Genomic DNA, 23,832 nt, shown 5'->3' with positions numbered 1-23,832 from the left:
AGTTCAGTTCGAGTCTGTGGGTGACTCTCGCCACCACCACCTGGGGTTTCTTCGCCATCTATTTAACTCTCTTTACCGCTGATTTCTTTCTGCTTCTCTACGTCACTGTTTCTACCCACTCAACTGCAGACAGACTTCCTCCACTGATGGAATCACGTGTTGTAAAGATGCTTTACCAAAGGTCAAGGTAGGAGTCAACGGCAGTGCTTGAAAAAATCCAGGAAGAAATTCAATTCAATTCAGTTTTATTTATATAGCGGCAATAAAAATACAAATTGTCTCAAGATGCTTCACAAAAACCGGCCTGCAACCTCCAGAGCAGCCTGAGGGCGACGGTGGCAGGAAAAACTCCCTTTTAACAGGAAGAAACCTTGAGCAGAACCAGCTCATATGGAGGAACCATCTGCCGAAGGCCAGAAACAGAGAAGATAGAGAGAGAAGAAGAACAAGAGAAACAAGATAAACTAAGTTCTGTCATAGATACAAACATAAAGCTGAAGGAAACATGTAGGATCTAGAAATATAACACATAGCTGATGATCTGTGAGACAGTTTGTGAGTATAACAGAAAATAATGGGCAGGTTGGTGAATTGTTCATCTAATGGGAGCATTTGTTTGTGACGCCGCTTTTGAAATAAAATGCTTAAGAATCTTTGTGTTTCAAAATGAGATCACGTGTATGTGTGAATCGAGCTCGTGATTCTTGAAGGATTTATCGTGCAGCCCTGAATCACATCATCAAATCATCTCGTTTGGAAGTTTTTAGGATCAAACGTATTTTCATATGTTTAAACTAGAGGTAAATTAAAGATTTACTAGTCAAAATGTACCACTTTAAACTTATAAAAAACAGATGTGATAACAAAGACGAGATCTAGTGACAGTTGTGAGAGTCTTAACTTTTGCAACACCCTGCAAAGCGCTCGCTCAGCCAGCTGAGAGTGAGCTGTGATGCAACTTTTGTCTGTGCATGGAGGCTGCAGACGCATGGCAAGAAGAACCAAAAGTTTGGTTTGAAGTGCACGTCAGAGCTCTGTGCTGCAATGGAAGAAAAGTAGAAAATACGATGTTACCAATTCATCTGAGGTTGTTGTCATTCTATCATGAGCTGAGATGTACATTTGTTTTTCTTATTGAAAACAATAAATAAAACAATATTAAATTTGTAACAGTTCCGGACTACACTTCATTCTAGTAGCATTTGAGTTATATAGGAGAATTCTTTGCTCTAATTAGATTTAATTATTTAATTTAATTTTATTTTGCCTGCTGATTTTATTTGACTTTTTATCTGGTTTTATCACGGAGCCGTGTTGAACTTTATCTGCACTTTTCTAAGTTTCACTTTCCAGGGAACGGAGCCGGTTGAACTCATGGGTTCAGGTGAGAACTCCGATCTGATATATTTGCCTCGTAAATCCCTTTCAGTCTTAAAGAGGCGCTGCAGATGAAAGCGAAAGGAAACAGATTAAAGCAGAAATTTCAGGCCGTGGGGGGATCTGGTCGGGCAGCTCAATAACATCATAGTGTGTGTTGTATCTTTGTGTGCGTGTGTGTCTCGTTGTCATGAGTCCAGACGCATTAAACTCAATCCATCCCGCTTCACATTAGCAGACTGAAGGAACGCAGCATGGCGGTGAAGAGATTGCGGATATCTGTGGACACAGTAAGTGTGTTTAAGTGAGCGGTCTGATTTTTAATCTTCCCTTTAATGAGAACCATTTTTCATCAGTGAGCTGTTTGTACAAGTTAACCTCCAAGTGTGCGTGTGGGGGAGGGAGGGTCATGTGTGCATGCGTGCATATACCTACAATATATATATATATGTGTGTGTGTGTGTGTGTGTGTGTTTTAATGGACAGGGAGCTTCACAGCTACTTAGGAATGAAATGGTGATGACAGTATGCTCTAGCAAGCAGCCGAATGCTCTGAACTGACACTGAGGGATTGCTAATGAGGCACAGTTAGGAATAATCCTCTGCAGTGGCATAATGTCAGTCACTGCCTGAAGACTGATAAACTATTTTAACACGATATACACATAAATGTTGCGTATTGTTTAGACCCCTTCATGTCCTACGTCACTGTGACGTCACAATGTTAGCTGGAGGCAAAAACAGAGGGAAGCTTGAGGCGAACACTGTCACTGTCAACCGGAAAAATGTCAAAAGCCAAAACAAAAAAAAAATCAAAAACACTAACTGGTAGACGACATTGGTTGAAGGTGATTAAAAGTGAGGATTGGAGTGTTTGCAGCGCACATTTTATATCAGGTCAGATTAATATCTAATACATCATCAGTTTCAGCCTGATTAACGTTATGGTTTAGACTAAATTGTGACTGGAATAATGCTGATACATGCTAATGCTAACCGCAAGCTAATGGGTGTTTCAGGACTTTCAGGGTTGTCCAAGCAGAAGTCGCATTTACAGGTGGTTCCACTAACTTCTTGTAATATCTTTGTTGGAGACACTTCACTTGATAAAGACAGACCAGACTTCATCCCCTCTGTGTCCTTTGGTCAAATCGTCCATCCAGTGAGTGAGAGTGTAGGGGTTGGTGAATATAGTCCCATCAGTCAGAGTCAGCTTTTTAAAATAACACTCACAAACTCAGAGAGTGAGTGTATTAGCATATTCTCTAAATTATATGTTTTCCTCGTCCATTCTTGCCAAAACAGTCTGTTGAAATACGCTAACCACCGTTTACAAGCTGCAGTGTTTGGGGATGTTTTGCCTCCAGCTAAGCCCCGCCCCTCAAAAAAACATCACTGTTTAAAAAATGAGAAGGTATCTGGTATCTGTTATCACTAGAACTCTCAGGTGTCTGTTTTAAATGTAAAGTAACTTTCCTTTGAAGGTAAATTTATTTGCATTTTACCATTTTCTTTTATTTTTATCATGGACAACTAAAACTAATTTTACCGTTCACTTTGATATATTCGTGTTAAAGATCATGTCTCAGATCACAAGCCACCGCTGCAATTTCTGCCGGAGTAAATTTCCTGTAGAGTTACCGCTGCCTCTAGCTTCATTAATGGACAGAAAGAGTTCATTGCCTCAAGTACCCGCCACACTCTGCACTAGGAGGAGATGAAGCGCTGCTGGAGGAAATTACAGCCGTGTGACCATATGCTCGATGAAGCTGTGGACCGCCGCCGCACAGGCAACAATGTCTGACTCTAATGAGTCACAGAAAGACAGGAAATGATCCTCAACGTGTTCACACTGAAGTTCTGTTATTAAGTTTTAATCTAAATATTGGCTGACTATATCATTAGCTGCACATATTCAGATGGAAGTTCACAAACGATGAGCTTTTCTAGAAGAGAGAATAATACACCAACGAAGCTCGAGCCCGAGTTAAAAATGTTTAAATGTCTATTCTGTGTCTTTGCTGGGTGTCGCTAATAGGATTCAGGGTTTAGTTGTGGGTTAGTAGTGCAAGAACATTTCAGTGCAAAGAGGAAACATGAGTTTAAAACTTGATTTTCGACCACTGACCCGATCAAAAGCATTCATCCAAAAAGAAACTCAACAGCAGCCTTTTGCTCAGTGCCACTGTTTTAACACTGATACTGTTTTACAGTAATACTGCAGTGCACTACATGGTTACAGACTTTTACCTGGTTACAGGTAAAACTTCAGACCACACCCCTCAGTTCTGCTGTCTGTGGTGAATAGTGAACCACATTTAGATTCCTTTTGACCAGGACACTAAAAGGCTGCTTTTCAGTTTGGAGTTAAATTAGACTTATCGACATTGGAAATGATAGGCTGGCGACTTGTCCAGGGTGTATCCTGCCTCTCGCTCGATCCCAGCTGGGATAGGCTCCAGTAACCCCCGCGGCCCTAGTGCAGGATTAAGCGGTACGGAAGATGAGATGAGATGCTAGAAATGCATGTCATCATTAAGAGACACAACCAACATAAACAATTTAAAGAAAAACTTCCTTTGGGAAACGGGAAATAATTGATTGACTGGGAGTCAGAAAGTCACCAAAACACGTCACCGAGCAATCTCTAGGAACTGATAATGAGAGGGTGTGTGTGTCTGTGCCATTAAGGAGTGTCATTGCTATGGGGTGTGTGGGGTGGGGGGATGCTGGTCTGGTCTAGGTGGGGGCTACATGTCTGAGTAACATCAATGAATACCAGGTCCATAAGTTTCCCAGTCGAACACTGATCAATTGTCACAAGATGATTATTCACTTCTCAGTCAGTGGTCATAATGTTGTGGCTGATCGGTGCATGTGAACTAGTATTACTTGAATATCACAAAAAAAAAAATGTATTTTAGTTTTTGTACCGCACTTGAGAAACTTTAATAACGACATGAAGTCCCACAGTGGGAGCAGATGTTGGCGTGATTACGCGACGCAACAGAAATTCTTTTACATTGTGTTTTCCAGTCAATCTGGACTCGCGCCTACCGTGGCCATTAAAGCACTGATGCATTGCAGCAGCCAGCCGGTGGGCTGAGAGAGTGAAGAGCCTCTCCAGCTGCAGTTTCTGTCATTATGGTGGCGCTCCACACCTCGTCGCACCGCGGAGCACTTATTCCAACACAACGGGAGAAGAGCATCAACATTATATCAACTGTGCCACCGCAGAGAAAATAGAGTGTCAGGAGTCACAGAGGAATGGACTGACACACTGCACGGATAGGAAGGACTCACAGAGGACTTAGGGGAGGCTTGTTTTTTGATGCCCCGGCGTTTGTTTTCTTTTTTCTCTTTCTCCTGCTCTCACTCTCTCTCACTCGTTTCCCATATCCTCCAGGGAACGGGGATTATGTGCGTCTACCGTATGTAGCTACATTAAGCTTCCAGGGGAGAAGGTCAAGGGGAGGCTACACAAACAACAAAGTCTGTCTTTTTTTCCATGTGACCCTGTTTTATCCATTATTTCTTCAATGCTGCAATGTATGCAAAATAAAAAATGGGAGTAAACTCTATTTCAAAAGAAAATTGAGTTCATTCTTTTGTTTACCTTCAGCTACGTTCAGGACTTTGCTTTCAATCACTCTCCTTTTTCCTTATTTAACAAACCAGATTTAACAGTCGCTGTGTTCAGTTGTGTTTCTTCTAACTCTAAAAATATTCCGAGTGTAAAACACTTTTTTTTTGTTTTTTTGGAAGCGTTTTGGAAAGAAAAGGGTCATCCTTGCTTTCATGTCCTCACAGCTCTTTCTCTGTGTTCTTGCCTCAGTGAGAACTGTGTCTCTGTCTCTCGCCTGCAGCTTGTACACAATACAGCAGCTCCAGTTCTTACTTGAGGGGGGGCAAAAAACAGCCTCCTGCCAGTTTTGTGCAGTTGTTCTAACTCTACAAAGCAATGCACCACTATGAAAGCCTGCAACGAGAAGCACAATATTCAGACATAGAGTAAATATTCCAGAGCAATGCACCTCTTCAGGTTATCATCTTGATGGGATACACCACCTCTATGTGAAATGTAGTCACTCACCGTATTCCCCAGAGTTGGATAAGTGAGAAAAAAAAGTGTTTTTAAATCGGTCCAGACATCGTCCTTATCTGGGAGCACAGCTGTTAGCTTTAGTTTAGCATAGGCGCTATAATGTAGTGTTGCCAATTAGCTGTTGGTCGTTCACAAAACTGGCAAAGGACACCTTGCAGCACCTGAAAACCTTCTGTCGACACACCGGCGTGACTGGTTTTCAGGTGCTGCAAGGTGTCTTGAATATAGTCCCAACTCGTTGTGAATGTACAGGTCAGAAGAAGTAAATAGGAAAAATTCTTGGGTTTATTTATTACTTTTGTGAATGACTGGCTAATTGGCAACACTACATTACAGCGCCTGTGCTAAGCTAAAGCTAACAGCTGCATGGCCGGTGTAGGTACCAGATTGTGAGTATCTGGCGCTTCCAGATGGCGTCAACTGTATAAACTCGATAAAGTTTTTATTTATAATTTTTAATTTTCCACAAAACACAAAAAATATGAAGACAGCACGTAATATATAGAAATAATTCAAAAGAATAAAAGGACCAAATAAAAGCGATACGTTGCTAAGCTAACTGCTAAAACTGCTAACCTCTCCCCGCTTCTGCTTCTTCCTGTTGCCAATTATAAAATGTGATGCCTAGAAGCTACCTACACCGATTTAAAAACACTTTTTCTCACTTGCCCCAGCTCCGGGGAATACGGCGAGTGACTAAATTCACATTTTTAGGAAGCCTTCACGTAAATTTTGTATGATTTGTGTGACTTGTACCAATTGAATGGTTGTTGTGATGAGGAAATGCTGCAACTTGCAGTGAGGTCAGTAGGTCCTCGAGCAGTTTTGATGGTGGTGGTCAAAGCTGCAGCTACGACAGTAAAGGAGACGCATTAGTGGGAGGAACAGCCGTATTTGTGTAGTTGTTCTAACTCTGCAAAGCAATGCATCACTATGAAAGACTGCAAGGAGAAGCAATACACACACATACAGTATACAGTGTATCCCACAGCTCTGCACCTTAAACACCTCTGCAGGATATTATCTTAAAAAGGATAAATGTGTGTCATCTTTTCAAATTCACATTTTTATGAAGTCTTCATATAAAGTTTGCATGATTCTGGCCTTGCTGACCAAACTAGTCTATGCTAATTCTGTGTGGCACTACTTGTACCAGTCAAGTGGTAGTGCAGTTCTGGTAGTGGTGGTAAAAGCTGCAGCATTAGGGAGAAGAATAGCCGCGTTTGTCTGTACTGTCTATGTTCTCCACCTGCTTCCTCTCCTATTCCGTTCTGTCTCCGTCTAAATAATGCAGAGTTGGGGTGTGTGATGGTGGACTTCCCTGTGGAGCAGAAGGCCAGGGTAGCAGCTGTCCCTATCAAGACTCTCCTCGGAGCTGTCATGGCCTGTCTGCTCCTCGGCTAATCACTTCCTACAGGCCTGCAGCATGGGGCCTCTGCTGCTAATGTTGTCACTGCCTGGTATGGGAGAAGCTCACAGGATGAGCGTGATGTAGTTTCATGTGGTGATGAGTGCTTGCATCTGCAATTCCATGTGTGTGTGTGAGACAGGGAGAGGGGTTTGCTGGAGTGCAGGTGTGTTTAGCTAGCGGCTCAACGGGTGTGAAAATGCCTAAGGTTGTGCAACACGGGTCACACACTGAGACGCACAAAAGCCACTGTCGCTGCCACCTGCCAAAACACATTTGCCACCCAAGCTAATGGCCCAGTCTCACACGCCAACATACGTGGTAGCATGAAAGTGGCCGTTTGTGATGGCATGCTACCCTGAGCACAAAGTCTCCGACTTCTCAATCTTCTCCACAGACTTTAGGAATGTTTCCTTATTTAGCCGCGTGCAGGATGCCCTGCTGTCTGATAGCTGTGTTGTGGTCAGCTCTGTCAGTGAATTCACCGAGGCAACTGTCAGCAGAGATGATTAATCATCAGTCACTCCAGCCATGCATCAAATTGCTAAATTATCATTATTATTATTATTATTTTATTTTTTTCCTGCCTTCACATGCTATGCAGAATGTGAATAGCCACAAACAGAAAAGGCTTAAAGGTGCAGTCGGTTTAATTCTGAGCAGTGGATGGAGATGAAGGAGCTACGTCCAGTCTTCTGGCTAGAAAAACACGAAGCCTGTAAGTGAAAGCTGCAAAATGGGAAAACAAGTTCACTCTGCACCTATTGCTGTAACCCTATTAGCTAAAGCCCTTTACTTCAAATATGAGCAGTTGTGTGAAAATATATCTATTATAAACTGGTCACGTGGGGTAAAACAGTTAAGTATGCCACTACATTTATAATAACACCCTCCAATCTAAAAGTGGCACGGATTCAAAATCTCACTGAATTATGCAGGAGTAGCCATCCCAGCAGATTCAGCCCAAGAGGAAAGCGTTTGAATAAATAGAAGTCTTCAGCAACCCCAAAGTTTCATCACAGGATCTGCAGGTACGGCTGCTGGAGTCCAAGTGCATGAATCAGCAAGAGACTGCAACAAACTGCCAGGAAAAAAAAAGCCAGCTAGATTGAACCTAAAGACAAAGCCCATGTCTTCTGGAATGATTTGTTCTGACATATCAAAGATTGACAGGGGTTTGTAGATGTGTTTGTGGACTCTGGGCAGCTTGCAGCTACTTATTCAACTATTCAACTTAAAGGGAGGTTAAGACTTTGAACAATTTAATGGCAGAGACAGATGGAGAATTATGCAAAATACCTAAAAGGTTATTTCTGCTAAACAGCGTAATGTTAGCTTCTGCTGCCAAGACTGTGCTTACGTTTTCTAGCTATTGACATTTATATTGTGATTAAAACCTCCAATTTCTGTTTTAAATCATACTTTAGCCAAACAAACTTACTGTTCATGTGTCACTGTGGCCGAATGAACACCTGGACATCAGACACATACTAGGTGATTGCTTTCATTACAAAACAAAAGCCTCCACTCATGTGGGATGATTTTCCACTGAGACTGTGAAACCAGCCTGTAGAGATTTGGACAGATCGAGTTTCAAAAAACATTAATGAGGTAACGTGGTGAAATTGGAAAGACCTGCATGGTCCAGAGCTGATGTTGCATGTTCAATAAGGTTGCCCCCGAGCTTGAAAAATCATTGACTTGACCTCGGTTAGTGCACAGAGGCTCTGCCGTATTAAAACTAGAAAGACCTTCTCTAACCTGCCTGCCAGCGTACTACTATTTACTAGCATTATCTGAGACCTTAGTATCTCCTGTGGGGCCTGCATAGGGTGGAAAAACAAGAGGTGCAAATAGAAAGTGGCAGAAAAATATCTAAAATGTGCAACGAGGCGGCTGAAAATAAGAATAAACAAACCATGATGGAGATGGACGGACAAACAGAGATATGAATAAGAAGCGAGACAGGAGGCGTGACGGTGCAGCGAGGCTTGTAAAGGCGACTGGTGACGCCACTGTGCTCCTTGCCCCTGCGGCGCATAACGCAAAATGAAGCTGGGCAGAACGAAGGCAGGAATCGAGACGAGAGAGAAAGGCTGGGCATGATTGACTAGAGGAAAAAGAGGAGACGTGAAAGAAGGAGAGAGACGGAGAGAGGAGAGAGGAAGGGCGGGTGGGAATGAGCACGCCTGGCAGGTAAACAAGAGACTGTCAGTGAAAGCGTTTAAACCACTGGTGACTGCAGCATTAAATGAACTCCCTACATTATTCTGTGTTTGCACACCACATGCTTGCCTTGTCTCCTTGTGTGCAGACCTGCCTCTGTGATTATGCTTACAAGCGTTTGTGTGCCCACTCTTGCCTGTGTGTGACCGTGTGCGTTGAGGTGCAGGCCCCAACACATCTACCTGCAGTCTGTGTCGCGCGGCCTCTAACACGCCGAGCGTTTGCCAACAAAACCAGGAAGCAGTTGTTGTTTCTCAGCGGGCAGGATGAGGTCTGCAGAGGCAGCACACACACACACAGTGTGTGAGGTAGTGCATGAGCAAGGGGCTGTGACACATGTGTGTTCAGTGTGTCTGTGTGTGTTGCATGTGTTCCTTGCCACGACTTGATTTAGCTTGTTAGTGCCACTTCTGGGGTTTATAAGAGCCAAGAGCCATCCAGTCATTGTGCTTAATGCAGCCTATTAATGCAGAGCTCATTTAGTCTGCACCCAGCCCCGTGGGCTCGGCTCTCATTTTTTTTTTTTTTTTTTTTTTACTTATTTTGCTCTGTGACTATGTGACCATTTGACTTATGTGATGTATGAGGAAAAGCAGTGGGTTTTCTCTAAGCTGGTAGTGACACACAAGTCTGTGGTTTTAACCAGCAGGGGTCCTGGCTCCTATCTCAGACATTACAAGGAATCCTTGGAACTACAATAAATGAAATATATATATATTCAGGATGTGTGTGAATCTAACAGATGAGATAAGGTAATCCTTTAATTTATCCCTCAATGGGGGAGGAAGTAAAACAAAATGAAGCAAATGTTTGCCAAACATCTGGACGAGACAACAGAGCCAACCGTTCCTGAACATTTTAGATATAAAGCTGCATCCACTGCTGCACAACAGTTGCCAGAACTGTCATTTGTAATTACAAATGACTTGGAAATGAGACTAGTTTAGAACCGATGCGGCTCTTGCTAAAAGAAAAAAGGAAAAACTGACTTGTATGACTCGTCTGTTTTGAGGTTTGATGAGATGATATAGAACCACAGGGGAAATTACAAGTCTATACAGTGTTCACGAACCAGGAATCTATTCGGTACTAAGAAAAAAGAGAGAAATTCACTATTACAAGTGTTACCAGAGAGACGAGTGAGCTCTTTATTTCTATTTTTTTCATTGAAAGCTCTGTAAGAACCCAGCAACACTCTGCATCATTAGTGAATATTATGAGAGCTGCCTTGACACAGTGATTTTAAAACCATTCGGTGCATTGTTGTGTCTCACTTATGTAACAAGTTACCATATAATCAAGTATCTATGGTAGCTGCTTTATAACCGAAAAGGTTAACACAGTTTTTACAAATACACATAAGGCCATGACTCGCTGCAGTAGCACACTAGGGCTCTACTGGAGGGTTATTAGTTTATCTGCACAGTCCAGTGTCATATCACAAGATAATATGAGGTTATTCTGCTTTTTGTGCTATAGAATAACGTGTCTTTGCCGTCAGACACTATTAATCAGTCAAGTTCAAGCCTCTTTTTCAGAATCTTTCTCAGGAATGACCCCTGCTACCAATTTGCAGCGAAAGCTTCACACAGTTCAAATATTTGCTGAGAGCTTAAGCACATTCACCGAACCCCCACGGAGCCTAAGAGTAAATTATACCCACACACATCAAAGAATATGGATTATTTTGTTGCATCGTAAAATCTTATGGGAGCCAAGTATAAAAGCCATCTGGACGTCTTCCTCGCTGCCACTCTGTCATGAGACACGGAAGGAAACCAATAGCGAAGCCAGAAGGAAGGGCGAGAAGTTGAAAGGAATGGGCTGGATGGAAGCAGGGAGGAGGCGGAGCAGCAAATTGCACCGTGATGAAAAATGGCAAGCGCTGGTGAATCACAGCCGTGGTTCAGATGCGAGTGAAGTGATTAAAATCTGGTTAAAATCTTATGAAACGTGAACTCCCTTCGCTGAATGCTGCAACATGCTGTAATAGGTTTGAACGCGCCGAGATCAAAAAGTGAACTAGGCTGTCAGTTATGTGTTTGCCGCAAAGGTTTCATTGCTTCCAGGGAGAGAGAACAACACCGTGGCTTAACCCCAATTATGAGAAGTTATCTGTAATTGGTTTTGAACCACAGGGCTCAGGCAAAACTTCAGACTCCAACCGCACATGTAAGTTTGCCCCTGTGCCTTTCATTTTAACCACACAGATGCCAGATAGATTCTGCAGGCCATGGACAATGTTTGATATGCACTATGCTGATTGACATTTTCTTATGTCTGTGTGTGTGTTTGTCTCTGTCCAAGTAAACCAAAATGACAATAAGAGCGATGTAGATCACAGAAACGACAGGAGGAACTCTGATCTGTCCATCTGAACACACTGTAATAATAATAATACATAAGGCTGCAGACAGCCGCGAAGGCCCACCCATACTCACAACCAGATGTTTCTCTCACGCAAGCTGACAAACCATGTGCGCCTTCTAGCGGCGGTCCAGGTGTGCGTGCGTGCGTGTGTGCGTGCGTGCATTGAGTGTGCGTAAACGTTGACCTCATGCAGCCAAAACAAACGTGCGACTTACGGTAGAAAACGTATTCTGTGTAGCTGGACCAGATCTTGTCCTCCGTGTTCTGGTTGACAAACGACGCAGTGACTGACGAGTTGCAGGCCACCATTTGGAAACCACACTCCGACAGCATGTCAAAAGCCCTCTCCAGGTGCTTGAACTTGAGGTAAAACCTGGAGGTGTACCGTTCCGGGGTCCTGTCCGGGTCCCGGCTCTCATTCAGAGTCTCCCCGAACACTTCTTTAGCGAGGGCCACCCTGCCGCAAATTAGTATCCGAGGTACCCTCCTGAACTTGGCGTCAGTCTGACTCTCTCGGCCCATAGTGCACGACCCCCGGTACCCCACGGTGATGAAGCCGCTCTTTCTATCCGCGGGGACGAGGGATGGGGGCGGGCACTGCCGGTGGTCGCTGCCCTGGGACCCATCTTCATAGTCGCTGTGGAAGTAGTCGTCCGGGCTGTGCTTGATGTCCTCAGGGGTCAGGAGCTTCACTAAGTCGGGCAGCTGGAAGTATTCCGCCTCTTTCCTGAGCCTCCCTTTCTCGGGGAAGTGGTCTGGGAGGACAACTTGTTTGTCTCGGAGGTAGTCCAACACATACCGGAATAAAAACCCGTCTCTGTCGATGAAATAGCGACCTTTGGGGTCTCTCGCCAAGTCATTGGATGCGTCTTTTTTGGAGGAGAATATCTTGCCAAGCAGTGAATTCGGGGTGCTCACCAAAGTTGAGTGACGCGTGTAATAAACCTGCCCCCCTACGTTTAATTCAACCACATCTGGGAAACTGTTCTGGACGGACGCCTGCTCTTTGGGGTTAGTCCTACAGTTTCCACTCAGCGCCATCGTTTCCGTCATGTACGGCTACAAGCAGGCAAAACACCTCTCCACAGCTAGACTTTAAAAAAAAAAAAAAAAAAAAAAAAGACAGATCAGTGTCAAAAGTTGCCCGAGCTGGTAATTTGACGCAGGGTCTCCACAACCATCTGGATACGCATCTTTCATCGATCCACGGTCATTATCAAAAACCAGTATTTGTAGCCGATGTGGGGGTGGGAGGTTGCAGTCCCTCTGTAAAAACGAAGCAGACTGAGATGGGAAACTTGGAGGAGGAAAGAATCAGTGTTGTGAGAGATGAAAAATGTATCCGTGCGCATCAAAGGCTCACATTAGTGGATGTGGGATTCCCATCGCCCCCGGGAAAAGAGCAACACAGGGAACCGATGGAGACGGAAAGAGCCGCCTACAGCTCCGAATGAATAAAGAAACTTGCCTCGCTTACCTTGCTTTTCTTTTTTTCCCCCCTACTTCTGAGAGTGTTATCCAACAAACAAATAAAAATCCTCTTCCACTTACGCACACGAACGAGGGGCGCGAAAAAAGTAGAACAACTTATTTTAGGATGGAGTCCAAACAGAGGAAGGTGCTGATGCGATGTTGTCACTTTTCTCTTCAACTTCCCTTGGACAGCAGAATTTTTTTTATTATATATTTTTATTATTTTCCGTTTCTCTGTTGAGACTCACAGGATGAAGCAAAAATGTCTTTCAGTGACGAGAAACTTGGCAGAGATTGCGCACACAGTCCTCTAATGGTTTTGCAAGCGCGGACATGTTCCCCGGTCCGGACTGAATTAAATTAAAAACAGAGGCGGTAAAATCCCAGTTCAGATTCTTTTCTCCTTTTTTATTGCATTATTTTATTTCTTTTTTGTTGAAAGCAGCAGAGAGGACCGACCCGCTGCTGCTGGCTGCTTTTACCGGGAGCTTTCCGTGGTTCTGAAATGAGCATCTCAACCCCCCACCCTCCCCTCACCCTCCTTCTCCTCACCCTCCCTTGCACACTCTCGTACCGCCTCCCCTCCCCTACAGAGTTGGGTGGTGTCTTCACGGCTGCCCGCCAACCCCCTCCAACACACAAACACACACACACACTTACAACACACACACACACTGGCTTCTATGCGGGGGAAAAAAAGTGAATGAACATTTTTTTTGTCACTATTTTCCATCAGATTCTAGTTTAGTATTTATTTAATCTATAGTGACACACGTGCTACACATCTGTATGAGATATTGATTTTTAGGATATCAGTGCTGCATTCACATTTGTGCCAATATTACAACAATGCTATAGTTTAACCCCACACCGTGAACATATCTACATTTACTCAACACAGGACACGTTTAGCTGTATTTGTTTTATCATTGCAACACATTTTAATTTCATTTTTGAACAATTTTATGAATTAAAATCATGCAACAACATATATCTATCTAAGATACAGATGAATGAGTGGAACTGGAACTGTGTAGCAGTGTGTACATTTCGGACTTTGCTTTGTAAAACGAGCAACAGCGCCTCCTTCTGTTTGTTCCCCTTCGATGCTTCTTCTTTCAGAACCATGGACAGATCCCCTCGAAGAAAAGTCAGGGAAATAGGGAAAGTTGTTTCGTTTTGACATTTGACCTTTGACCTTTTCTCTCCAGGGAAATGTGACTGTAAAATAGGTTTCGTGGAGTAAAACACAAATTGAAACCATGTGTCAAAGTAACCAACACTAACACTGACATTATTCTACAGGATTCAGTGGGGAAAATGTGGTGTGATGTAAAAAAAAAAAAACTGAGTCAAATCAGGAATTCTGTTTTTGAAAAAGTGAAACAAAAGACAAAAAAGTGAGACGTTGTGTCACTGCCTCTGATTTCATATTTTAAATTCTATTTTAGTCCATTTTGGTGTGGTTTGAAGAGAGGCCACCACAGAGAACACCAGAGAGGTGACAAAGTCAAAGTATTTATCATTTATACTTGAATTCATTCATTCATTTTCTGAGAAAACCCATGCAAACACAGGGAGAACATGCACACCCACACACACAGGAAGGCTGCAGTCGTATGGTACTTGAATTGATGATACTTTTAATATTATTATTATTATTAAAATTGCAGTTATATGTTAGGTTTAAACCTCCACATCCATGTAATTCATAAGACGTTCTAACATCAAATCAGACACTAAAGGAGAGAAATAGAGTGGAAGACAGACAGCGTTGGGGGAAGAGGGAGAAGGTGTGCTGGGACGTCAGCAGTCACCCAGAAGTAGGCCACATCGCTAGCTTCATCATAAATACACTAGGCCACTACAGCGCTCCCTGCTGTGCTGCTATTTAAAGACCAGATGACTGAGCACATGTAAGGAGTTAAACCAGTCTGGAGCAACACGGTTCATTCCAGCTCGGCTTTCTGTCTCCTTAAAGAGCACTGGCTCCAGTGGCATAAAACCGTCGCCAGAAGCAGATAATACATTTCTCCAGAGTTTCTATTCTGTGTATATATACTCTGTATATATACCCTTTATTAGGTACACCTTGCTAGTAAAAGCTTGGACCCTTTTACCTTCAGAACTGCCTTAATTCTTGGTGTCACACTTTCAACAAGGTGTTGGAAACATTCCTCAGAGGTCTTGGTCCATATTGACATGATAACATCACACATTTGCTGCAGATTTGTCGGCTGCACATCTATGATGAGAATCTCCCGTTCCACCACATCCCAAAGGTTCCTCTATTGAATTAAGACCTGGTGACTGTGGAGGCCATTGGAGAACAGTGAACTCATCGTCATGTTCCAGAAACCAGTTTGAGATGATATGAGCTTTGTGACATGGTGCATTATCCTGCTGGAAGTAGCCATCAGAGGATGGTCCACTGTGGTCATAAAGGGATGGACATGGTCAGCAACAATACTCAGGTAGGCTGTGGCATTTAAACCATGACCCCCCCACCATTACACCCCCACCACCAGCCTGAACCGTTGATACAAGGCAGGATGGATCCATGCTTTCATGGTGTTTACTCCAGATTCTGACCCTGACATCTGAATGTAGCAGCTGAAATCGAGACTCATCAGACCAGTCAACGTTTTTCCAGTCTTCTATTGTCCAGTGTTGGTGAGTCTGTGTGAACTGTAGTCTCAGTTTCCTGTTCTTAGCTGACAGGAGTGGCCCCCGGTGTGTTCTTCTGCTGCTGTAGCCCATCTTCTTCAAGGTTGGACGTCTTGTGCGTTCAGAGATGGTATTCTGCATTCCTTGGTTGAAACCAGTGGTTATTTGAGTTACTGTTGCCTTTCTATCATCTCCAACCAGTCTGCCCATTCTCCTCTGACCTCTCACATCAACAACTGCTGCTCACTGGATAATTTCTCTTTTTCGGACCATTCTCTGTTAAACCCTAGAGATGGTTGTGTGTGAAAATCCCAGTAGATCAGCAGTTTCTGAAACACTCAGACCAACAACCAGACTAGTTCAAAGTCTCTTAAATCCTCTTTCTTCCTCATTCTGATGCTCGGTTTGAACCTAAATTGATGCCTAAATGCATTGAATTGCAGCCATGTGATTTTCTAAGTAGTTATTAGTGTTAACAGGCAATTGAACAGGTACCTAATAAAGTAAAATATACACAGTAGTATCATCAGTGACCACAGTTCAGGTGTTTTCTCACAGGGAGGTGATGGTAGAGTCTTATTTTCTAGGGTCAAGTGAACTCCTCATCCTGTCCATGGAGCAGGACGGAGACAGCAGCAAACACATCGTATTCAGGGAACAGACGATTAAAACACAGTTTTACTAAATCTACATCAAACAGACTGTCTATGAATGTTTCGCAGTCATGTTGTTTTATATCTTTTAGAACTCATCTCAGTTCCATATTAGCCAGTAGAAAATATATGATGAAATATTTAACCCTCCAGCACAGCAGCAACATTAATAATTAACTCTTCCAAGAAAGACGCAATATCAGAGACATTTCTTTTTCTTTTTTTTAACTTGAAAAAGAAATCTCTCACTCCCAGTAAAACTGCGAGCTTCCTTGAGTCACTTTCCTGACGCAGATCTACTCGCGGGCAGCAGTCATTTGCTTCCCCGTACAGTGCAGAGAAAACTATTAAAGAGAATTTTCAGGCCAGTCACAGATGGCTGAAATAAACAGCACACTACTCCCACTTCCATCTCTCATTACAGCCACGCTGAATGATGCCAGGCCTTAGATGGTAAATCTGCAAGTACAGCAGGCGCACATTCAATGCATAAATTCAGTCGACCCGGAGAGGATGAGCATTTACCAAAATGAGTTTCAACGTAAGCCGCGGCTATCCCTCAAACAGGTTTTATTTCCCCCTTTTTCATTTAAACATGGTCAGCTATTTATAATTAGTTTGAGGAACTCTGAATGTTACCTTTGAATGTTGAAAGAAACCAGTTCGACCAGCAGAGTGTTTGATGGATGGATGTCAAGGACAGGACATAGCTGAGGGCGTCGTGCCCATTTACTCTGGACTTGTCAGTGCTGCCAATAGGAAGCCTTCAAGTATCCTGAGTAAATATGTGATCAGATGGTGTGACGGCATGTGTGTGTGTTCTCGTATTAGTCAGCTTGTGTCATACCATTTGAGAGTGAATGCTCGGTTCACTGTTAGGGAAAAAGGTTGAGTTTAGGTTAAGAAAATATATGCAAGTCATACAGTATGTGTATAACAGAGAAAGAGGGAAAGAGGCAGCTTCATGAGGGTTATGTCACTGTGCACAACAGTGATCAATTACATCAGCACACAGTTAATTTCCTATTTGTCTACACACGAAGCACAGAGTTCAGTGTACAAAATTAAAGTGACACTGCAGCACTTTTGTTTTAGTACTTGCATAAAACCTAAAACACAGTACCTACCTACCTACTTACTATAATTATATAATTGTGGATGTATCTGCAGTATTGGTTAATGTTTTGCATTAAATGTAGCTAATAGAGGTGATTGCCACATGTTGAAGTGTCCTTGAGCAAAACAGTGGACCTCTGTGACTGTAAAGAGCCTTGAGTAGGTAGAAAAGCGCTATATAAAAACAAGACCATTTACCAGTAGACAATAGTTTGAATTACAGAGCTAACGAACGCTAACGAGAGAACCTGACTGCAGACGTCTCAATACTAATGGAACGTAACAGAATAATCTCCAGGTTAAACTCCATTTTCTAAAAGTTATTTGCTGCGTCAACAACCCAGTTAAGGTAAAAAAAAAAAAAACACTCCTGAACATCAGTCAATCTGGGCACACAGTTTGAAATAAGCATTGTGATTATGCATTATGATTGTAAAAATACTGTATTCAGGTTCGGCTCCACCCCCGCTACCTACCTACCTACATACCTATACTGCACAATAAATCCAGACCTTGTGTGTACATTCTTGTGTAAAGAACACAGACCCGGGTTCAGGAGTGGAAGGTGGGCTGGCAGGGAGAATCCAGACGGGGGAAACCAGAGGTGCCTTTGAGGATCAGCCTTAACACCAGCAGATTATTCTGAAGCCGTAAAGGGCGGCTTCCAGATGTGATTGTCTGGGAGTGAATTGCCCTCGGTGGAAAATCCTTGGAAAACAATATGAGTAAATAAATTCGCTAATGGTGCACAGCTGGCACATTTTCCATTACTTACTATTTATAAAAAAAACTTTAGTGTCAGCGCATCTTCAGTAAATATGAATTTATTTATTTATCACGGAACACAAATAGCCTTCTCGGTTTTCAGAAGCACGATGATGAACTCACAATCCTTAATGAATGTCTTTTCTCTACACTATTGAGCCAAAACCATGAACTTCACAAAGTCCTTGTGGGAATCGTCACTCGTCCCAATGACCCAGATTTGGTATCAAAACAAGATATTTACAGCTGGTTCCCATGAACTGAGGAGGCAGTTTTATCTGTACGCCACAATCATCACATCTCAAATGCTTCGGTGCGACGATCTGCAAACACTTTCCAGATAAACCTCCCACAACCAGACCTCAGCGTTTTTTTATTCATCTGATCAGGAATCAGCTCCTTCACGCTTTGCCGCTCTGTCCCCTCAAACCTTTTCTCATCCACTCTCTGCTCCAGACACCCGGCAAAAACTAAACCCTTTCGCTCTCCCTGGAGACGAGGCTATTTAACAGGAAGCCCGCTGAACATTAAGGGCTCTGGCAGCCGGAGCAGAGCGGCGAGGGGTTTGCTGAGGCGCAGACGAGCCACTGCAGGAGCCAGGATAAGTAGAAGCCTGCAAGACTCCACAGAGAGCTGGAAACTGAACATCTCAGCTTGTCTTGTGGGCAGCAACAAAGCAGCAGAGCTGTCATCGCACTCACTAGCACTGACTCTGCTCGGGTCTGTGTGTGCACTAGTGTGCTGTGCTCTGTACTGGAGAAGGCTTCAAGGAGGAGGAGGGTGTATTCTCGCAGCTAAATCTAAAAAGCTGGGAGCTGGAGAACGTGGACCCCAAGCTATTTTTGATGCATGCGGCTGAGCCAGAGCTCACTCTTCCCTCTAGTTTATGGATCTGTGTGCTCTGATCATTCCTTTTTTGTTCTAGTTTGTAGTTCAGAAATCATACTCTGTGATGATGTCAGTGCGTACAGTAGCAGTTGTCCCTTTCTTTTACAGTTTTCTCCATTGGTTTGGCTCATTTCTTGAAACAGAAACTCTCAGATCATTTGGCAAAACAGCCTTTCAGCTCAGCACAGCACCACAGCTCACTTCCAAAAGCTGCCATCGATCCCTAAACTGTTCGTTTATGCTTCAAAACTAAATTCCTTTCTCATGTAAATAGTCAGTGCCCCCAAAACTGCAAAACACTGCAAGTCGAGATGTTTTGTCACCGTTGAAATATCCCTCATGTCCACCTCTCGGTCAGTGCAATGTTTTTTTGTGTCTCAGAATACGATTGTGTATAAAATTGGAAAAATAAATAGATAAATAAATAGGATTTTAGCATGAGAGTAGCCTCCCAGGCTTGACATCACACACTGCACTCACACTGCCAAGAGAATCCTAACCATTTTCATTCACACACATAAAGTAACTTCTATACATTAGAGGAAAAAGAAAATATATGCAGCATAAAACACATAAACCAAGAAAAGGATAATTACATGTAGCCTACAGTGCTGTAAATAAAGCTGGAGTGTCACAATCAGGTTACATTAACAAGATCTGTTCACTGGGAGACACCTGCACTTAATCGTTTGCAGAGACGTACTGAGACATTTGAAATTTGATGAAACAAGTAATGAGAAATTTAATTCTGTTGCCAAGTGGTTTGGAGGTTTGTCCACGTTACTGTGAGAATGTAATTTCTGTTTGAAGACATGAAACTGTAACTGTTTTCTTATTATTTTTTCTTCTTTTTTTACAGAATGTCAGCGCCTCTTTGACGTCCTATTTTCAGTTCCTCAGCTTTTTCACCCCTTGTTGCATTTTATTTCTATACTTCAGGCCTTTTTCAGCTACGTGTGACCTCTTTGGGAACTCGGATCTCGGTCTCTTGTCCCGTATACTTCTATAAAGAGGAAGGAACAATGGACAAGAACAACGAATCATGTGGCCGAGGTTACATCAGAGCGCAGAGCTTTTCGCTTTTTACCTGCAGGTCATATTAACTGTTCCTCTATTTCTTGGCTGGTGCTGTGTTATAGAATTACATAACCGAGTAAACTGGTGGAGTCAGTGTATAATTCATCCGTCTCTCCGCGCTCTAAAAACGTTTTCTTGTCCAGAGTTGCTCAAGACGAACCGAGGAAGGAATTTACTCAATATGAGGGAGAAACAACATCATTATAGTCTGTTTAGTTCATTACACGACAACCTGCATGTGTTGTGTTCATGTTTGACTTTTCAAGCTGCAGGTTTGAACCCCGTTAATAACTGAGACAATCATGCAGTCGAGTTTAATAGAAACAAAGATGAATCTCCAGTTTCGTCTGCGTTTTATCTGACAGGTTTAGTTCTTCCTTCCTGCAACTGCTGCTTAAAATATAAAGATAATTGATGTTTTTTTTACATCAAGACAAGCAGTAAAAAATGATTTGTTCTTTTCAGTTCTTGACAAAAAGAAAAATTTCACTCACGATGACAATGAAACTTGTATGCCATGTTAAAACATTGATTTCTTTGTGTGTGTGTGTGTCTTGTAGTAGCTGGCGTTTGATTCGGTTTGCACCATGTGGGAAACAGTTGGCCGGGATTAAGCTGTGGGTGGATGGAAAGGAAAGAGGAGAGGAAGGATCTGACAACTCCACAGCGAAGGAAGAAATCTCTGTTCATTTGTTTAAACAAAAAAGAAAAAGAAAACAAAAATTCCATTGAGTCAGACTGTGTGTAAGTGTATATACACTGAGTCATTTTTCTATGTGGATGATTGCATCAGATGCAGATGAGCACGATGATTTGGATTATACATATATATATACGGTTGTGTGGATGTTTTCATTTATTTTGTCTTAAACAACATAAATACACACAATTGTAGAAGATTACAGCAACAGATGAGCTTCTAAAATAGCAGCTCTCCTTACAGAGTCTCACCTTATTTCCTTGTTATCTACACCAGCCAAACCAAGACTGAATCAGCTCGACACGTTAGCCCAAGTTACACGGACACAAGCTACCAAGTAATAATACCGGGTACTGAAGTGACAGCCCGCCTTAACGCAGACACTGACCCTTAAACACTGAAAGACTTACTCAGCACAATCCAAACAAAACCAGAAAACTGTGTTTGGCCACGTTCACGTTCTTTACGGGACGCCTGAGAACTGTTAGCAGATATCCAAGTTAGCCTGGATGCGCTGAAGGAGCTTATAGTAGTTTCTCACAGGAAGAAAGCGAGAATGAGTGAGGACGGGTGACGGTGACATATGACAGTAGTAAATTAGACCACGCCCCCATTTTGGGTGAAAACAAACCACTGGTGGTAAATAACTCCCCCCGTAGTCAGAGTTTAGTTTGTGTTGCTAGCATTTGTATTGGCCTGAAAGCAACTGTAATGGCTAACGTTAGTCAGGTAGACACAACCTAATAAATTATTTCATTACTGAGCAACGATCGGTAACGTTACATAGAAGAACTTGAAAAAATAGGTCCACATAGCCTACGAACCAAGAAATAGGTGAACGAGCCCACTCAGTGGCCGGAGTTGTCATAACCGGACATTTACTCTATTACCCAATTGAATCAACTGGTAATGTACCATCTGTCATCAATTCATAATCATTCCATAATGTTAAGTAAATTAATCATGACATAAATACAGCATGAGCTTAAAAAAAATTTCTTACAGTAACATAACTCTGTGTCGTTGCCTACTTGAATTTTTAACATTATACCTAACAACTCTGATGACTGACATTAGCTAACGTTAGCATCATCATGATTAAGTGTTTGCCGCACACGTACACATCAACTATCAGGATCCATCTTTGTCCACGTGTTTTATGGCCTGAATTTATACATTTATTTGTTTTTTGTCCCTCTCTCTTGAGGGAGTTTTATCTTTTAAGTTGTTCAAAGAACAACACACAACACAGCAACGTCTCCAATGTTTTCATCCATAAGGGGGCGTGGCCTTACCAGTGACGTAAGGCCACTCTCTTCCATAGTACAAGGGGGCGGGGCCAGTATCCCAGGTGTCATTGGAGCTTCCCTAGTGAAACACCTCACTCTGTTATCAAAGAACCAGGGATTACGTAATGTTACTGTGTTTAGAATATATTTTGAGTTGTATTTTGATTCCATGATCTTTTCTTTAACTTCATAGTAAAATGAGACTTAAACTGCACACATTTCAATAAAAAAGAAGGAAATATTGGAGAAAACCTCTGACCTGTTATGTCTTTTGTCTTCATGGATGAATGAAAGTAGCTTATTTGCTTAGCTTATCTTCACACAATCGCAAACATGTACAAAGAAAGAAAGAAAGAATAGATAACCCAAAATGGTTTTGCGAGAAGCATAGCTTATAAATGCCAAACCTTTGGAGCAAGGAGTCAACCTCGAAACTTAACATAAGACACAACTTTTTACGTTTAAGAAGCAGAAATCCTGACTATAAGACAACTTAACAGAGGATGCAGAGAGGAGTATATCTGCGCCAATCTCTGCATCAGCAACAGCGCAGGAGGCCTCTCCAAGCCTAAAGGGATCCTGACCCTGTTGATTTGGCACGCCATGTAGATGAGATGTTGCTAAGCATCCACTTTTCCCTCTGCCAGCATAAAGGCCATGTGGGAACACTGTGGAGGGGCAGATAGCTGTGCTAGTTTACTGCCGTAGTCAGCTCTCCCGAGGTGTGTATTTCTGTCTCCGTGAGTGTGTAGGAAAGTGTTAGTGTTGGTGTTTGTGCGTGTCTGTCTCTCGCTCTGCCTCCAGTACTTTCTTTGCTGTGCTCACAAGCTCTTGGGATTAAAGGGTTTCCACAGGTCCTCAGTGTGTGACAAATCTCTTGATGGGGCTAAATCTCCAGAAGTCCTTTGAACTGTAAAGGTATCATATCCAATTTTACTCTTCAGCTAATACCATCAGCTTTAAAGGATTTTTAAACGTATGATTAAGGCTTCAAATGTGTTGCTCTGTTACAGGAAATATTAATGTATTAACCTTTATCTCACACGTATGTTCAAAACACATATCGTTAGCCCAATAGCATAATTGCCTTAGTCATAGCACAGTTTTTAGCTAGCACACTGTATTTTTTTGTTGATATCGTAACCCATATTAAAATTGTAAAAATATCAGGTTCGAGAATGGATAAACATAACTTAACATAAACCGGTCGATTTTCATTTTCTGCTTCTATAAACAAAACAAACAAACAAAAACATTATTAAAAGAGACAAAGAAAAGAAGTGCCCGTTTTTTTTTCGTATTGTGCGACCGGAAGTTGTCGTTTTCAAAGTAAGAGCACGTATTAGGACGGTGCTGTGTAACAGAAGTGGATGAACATGCATCAGTTCTTTGTTTTTCGAAACAATAAAATAATCTCAGTGAAGAGGACATGGCCGCAGAAAAACTAAACCGCATATTTCAGGTAGTAGCTAAAAATAACTTCCTATAATCAGGGAATAATTAGCTACTAGCTACTAGCTAACATTACTCTGATATGCTGCAGATGACAAGCCTGGTTTTGTCAAAAATCACAGGGAAACCACATATCAGTGTTGTGCAAATTACTTCAAAAACGTAATTATTACTGTAGCTTCAAAGTAATTTGTTACGTCATGATATTATTGTCTTTGAATTGTGAGGCATTACATTTTCTTTTGCATTACTTTTAAGTTACTTTC

General features: G+C 42.4%; 1 protein-coding gene across 1 annotated transcript in view; it reads right to left on the bottom strand.

Annotated features, from left to right (window-relative positions):
• kctd16b (potassium channel tetramerization domain containing 16b) overlaps positions 1–13,448 on the bottom strand; it is an 85,472-nt gene extending 72,024 nt beyond the window's left edge. Inside the window, exon 1 of the mRNA XM_047607977.1 lies at positions 11,702–13,448. Within this exon, the coding sequence (XP_047463933.1) occupies positions 11,702–12,539 (838 nt within the window). The 5' untranslated portion in view covers positions 12,540–13,448. The remainder of the gene's footprint in view (positions 1–11,701) is intronic.
• Between the last annotated feature and the right edge of the window lie 10,384 nt (positions 13,449–23,832).

The sequence above is a fragment of the Mugil cephalus genome, chromosome 15, assembly GCF_022458985.1.
Source record: "Mugil cephalus isolate CIBA_MC_2020 chromosome 15, CIBA_Mcephalus_1.1, whole genome shotgun sequence".
NCBI classification, from domain to species: Eukaryota; Metazoa; Chordata; class Actinopteri; order Mugiliformes; family Mugilidae; genus Mugil; species Mugil cephalus.
The sequence above is the reverse complement of the archived record's forward strand: the minus strand, read 5'-3'. Positions and strand labels throughout refer to the sequence as shown.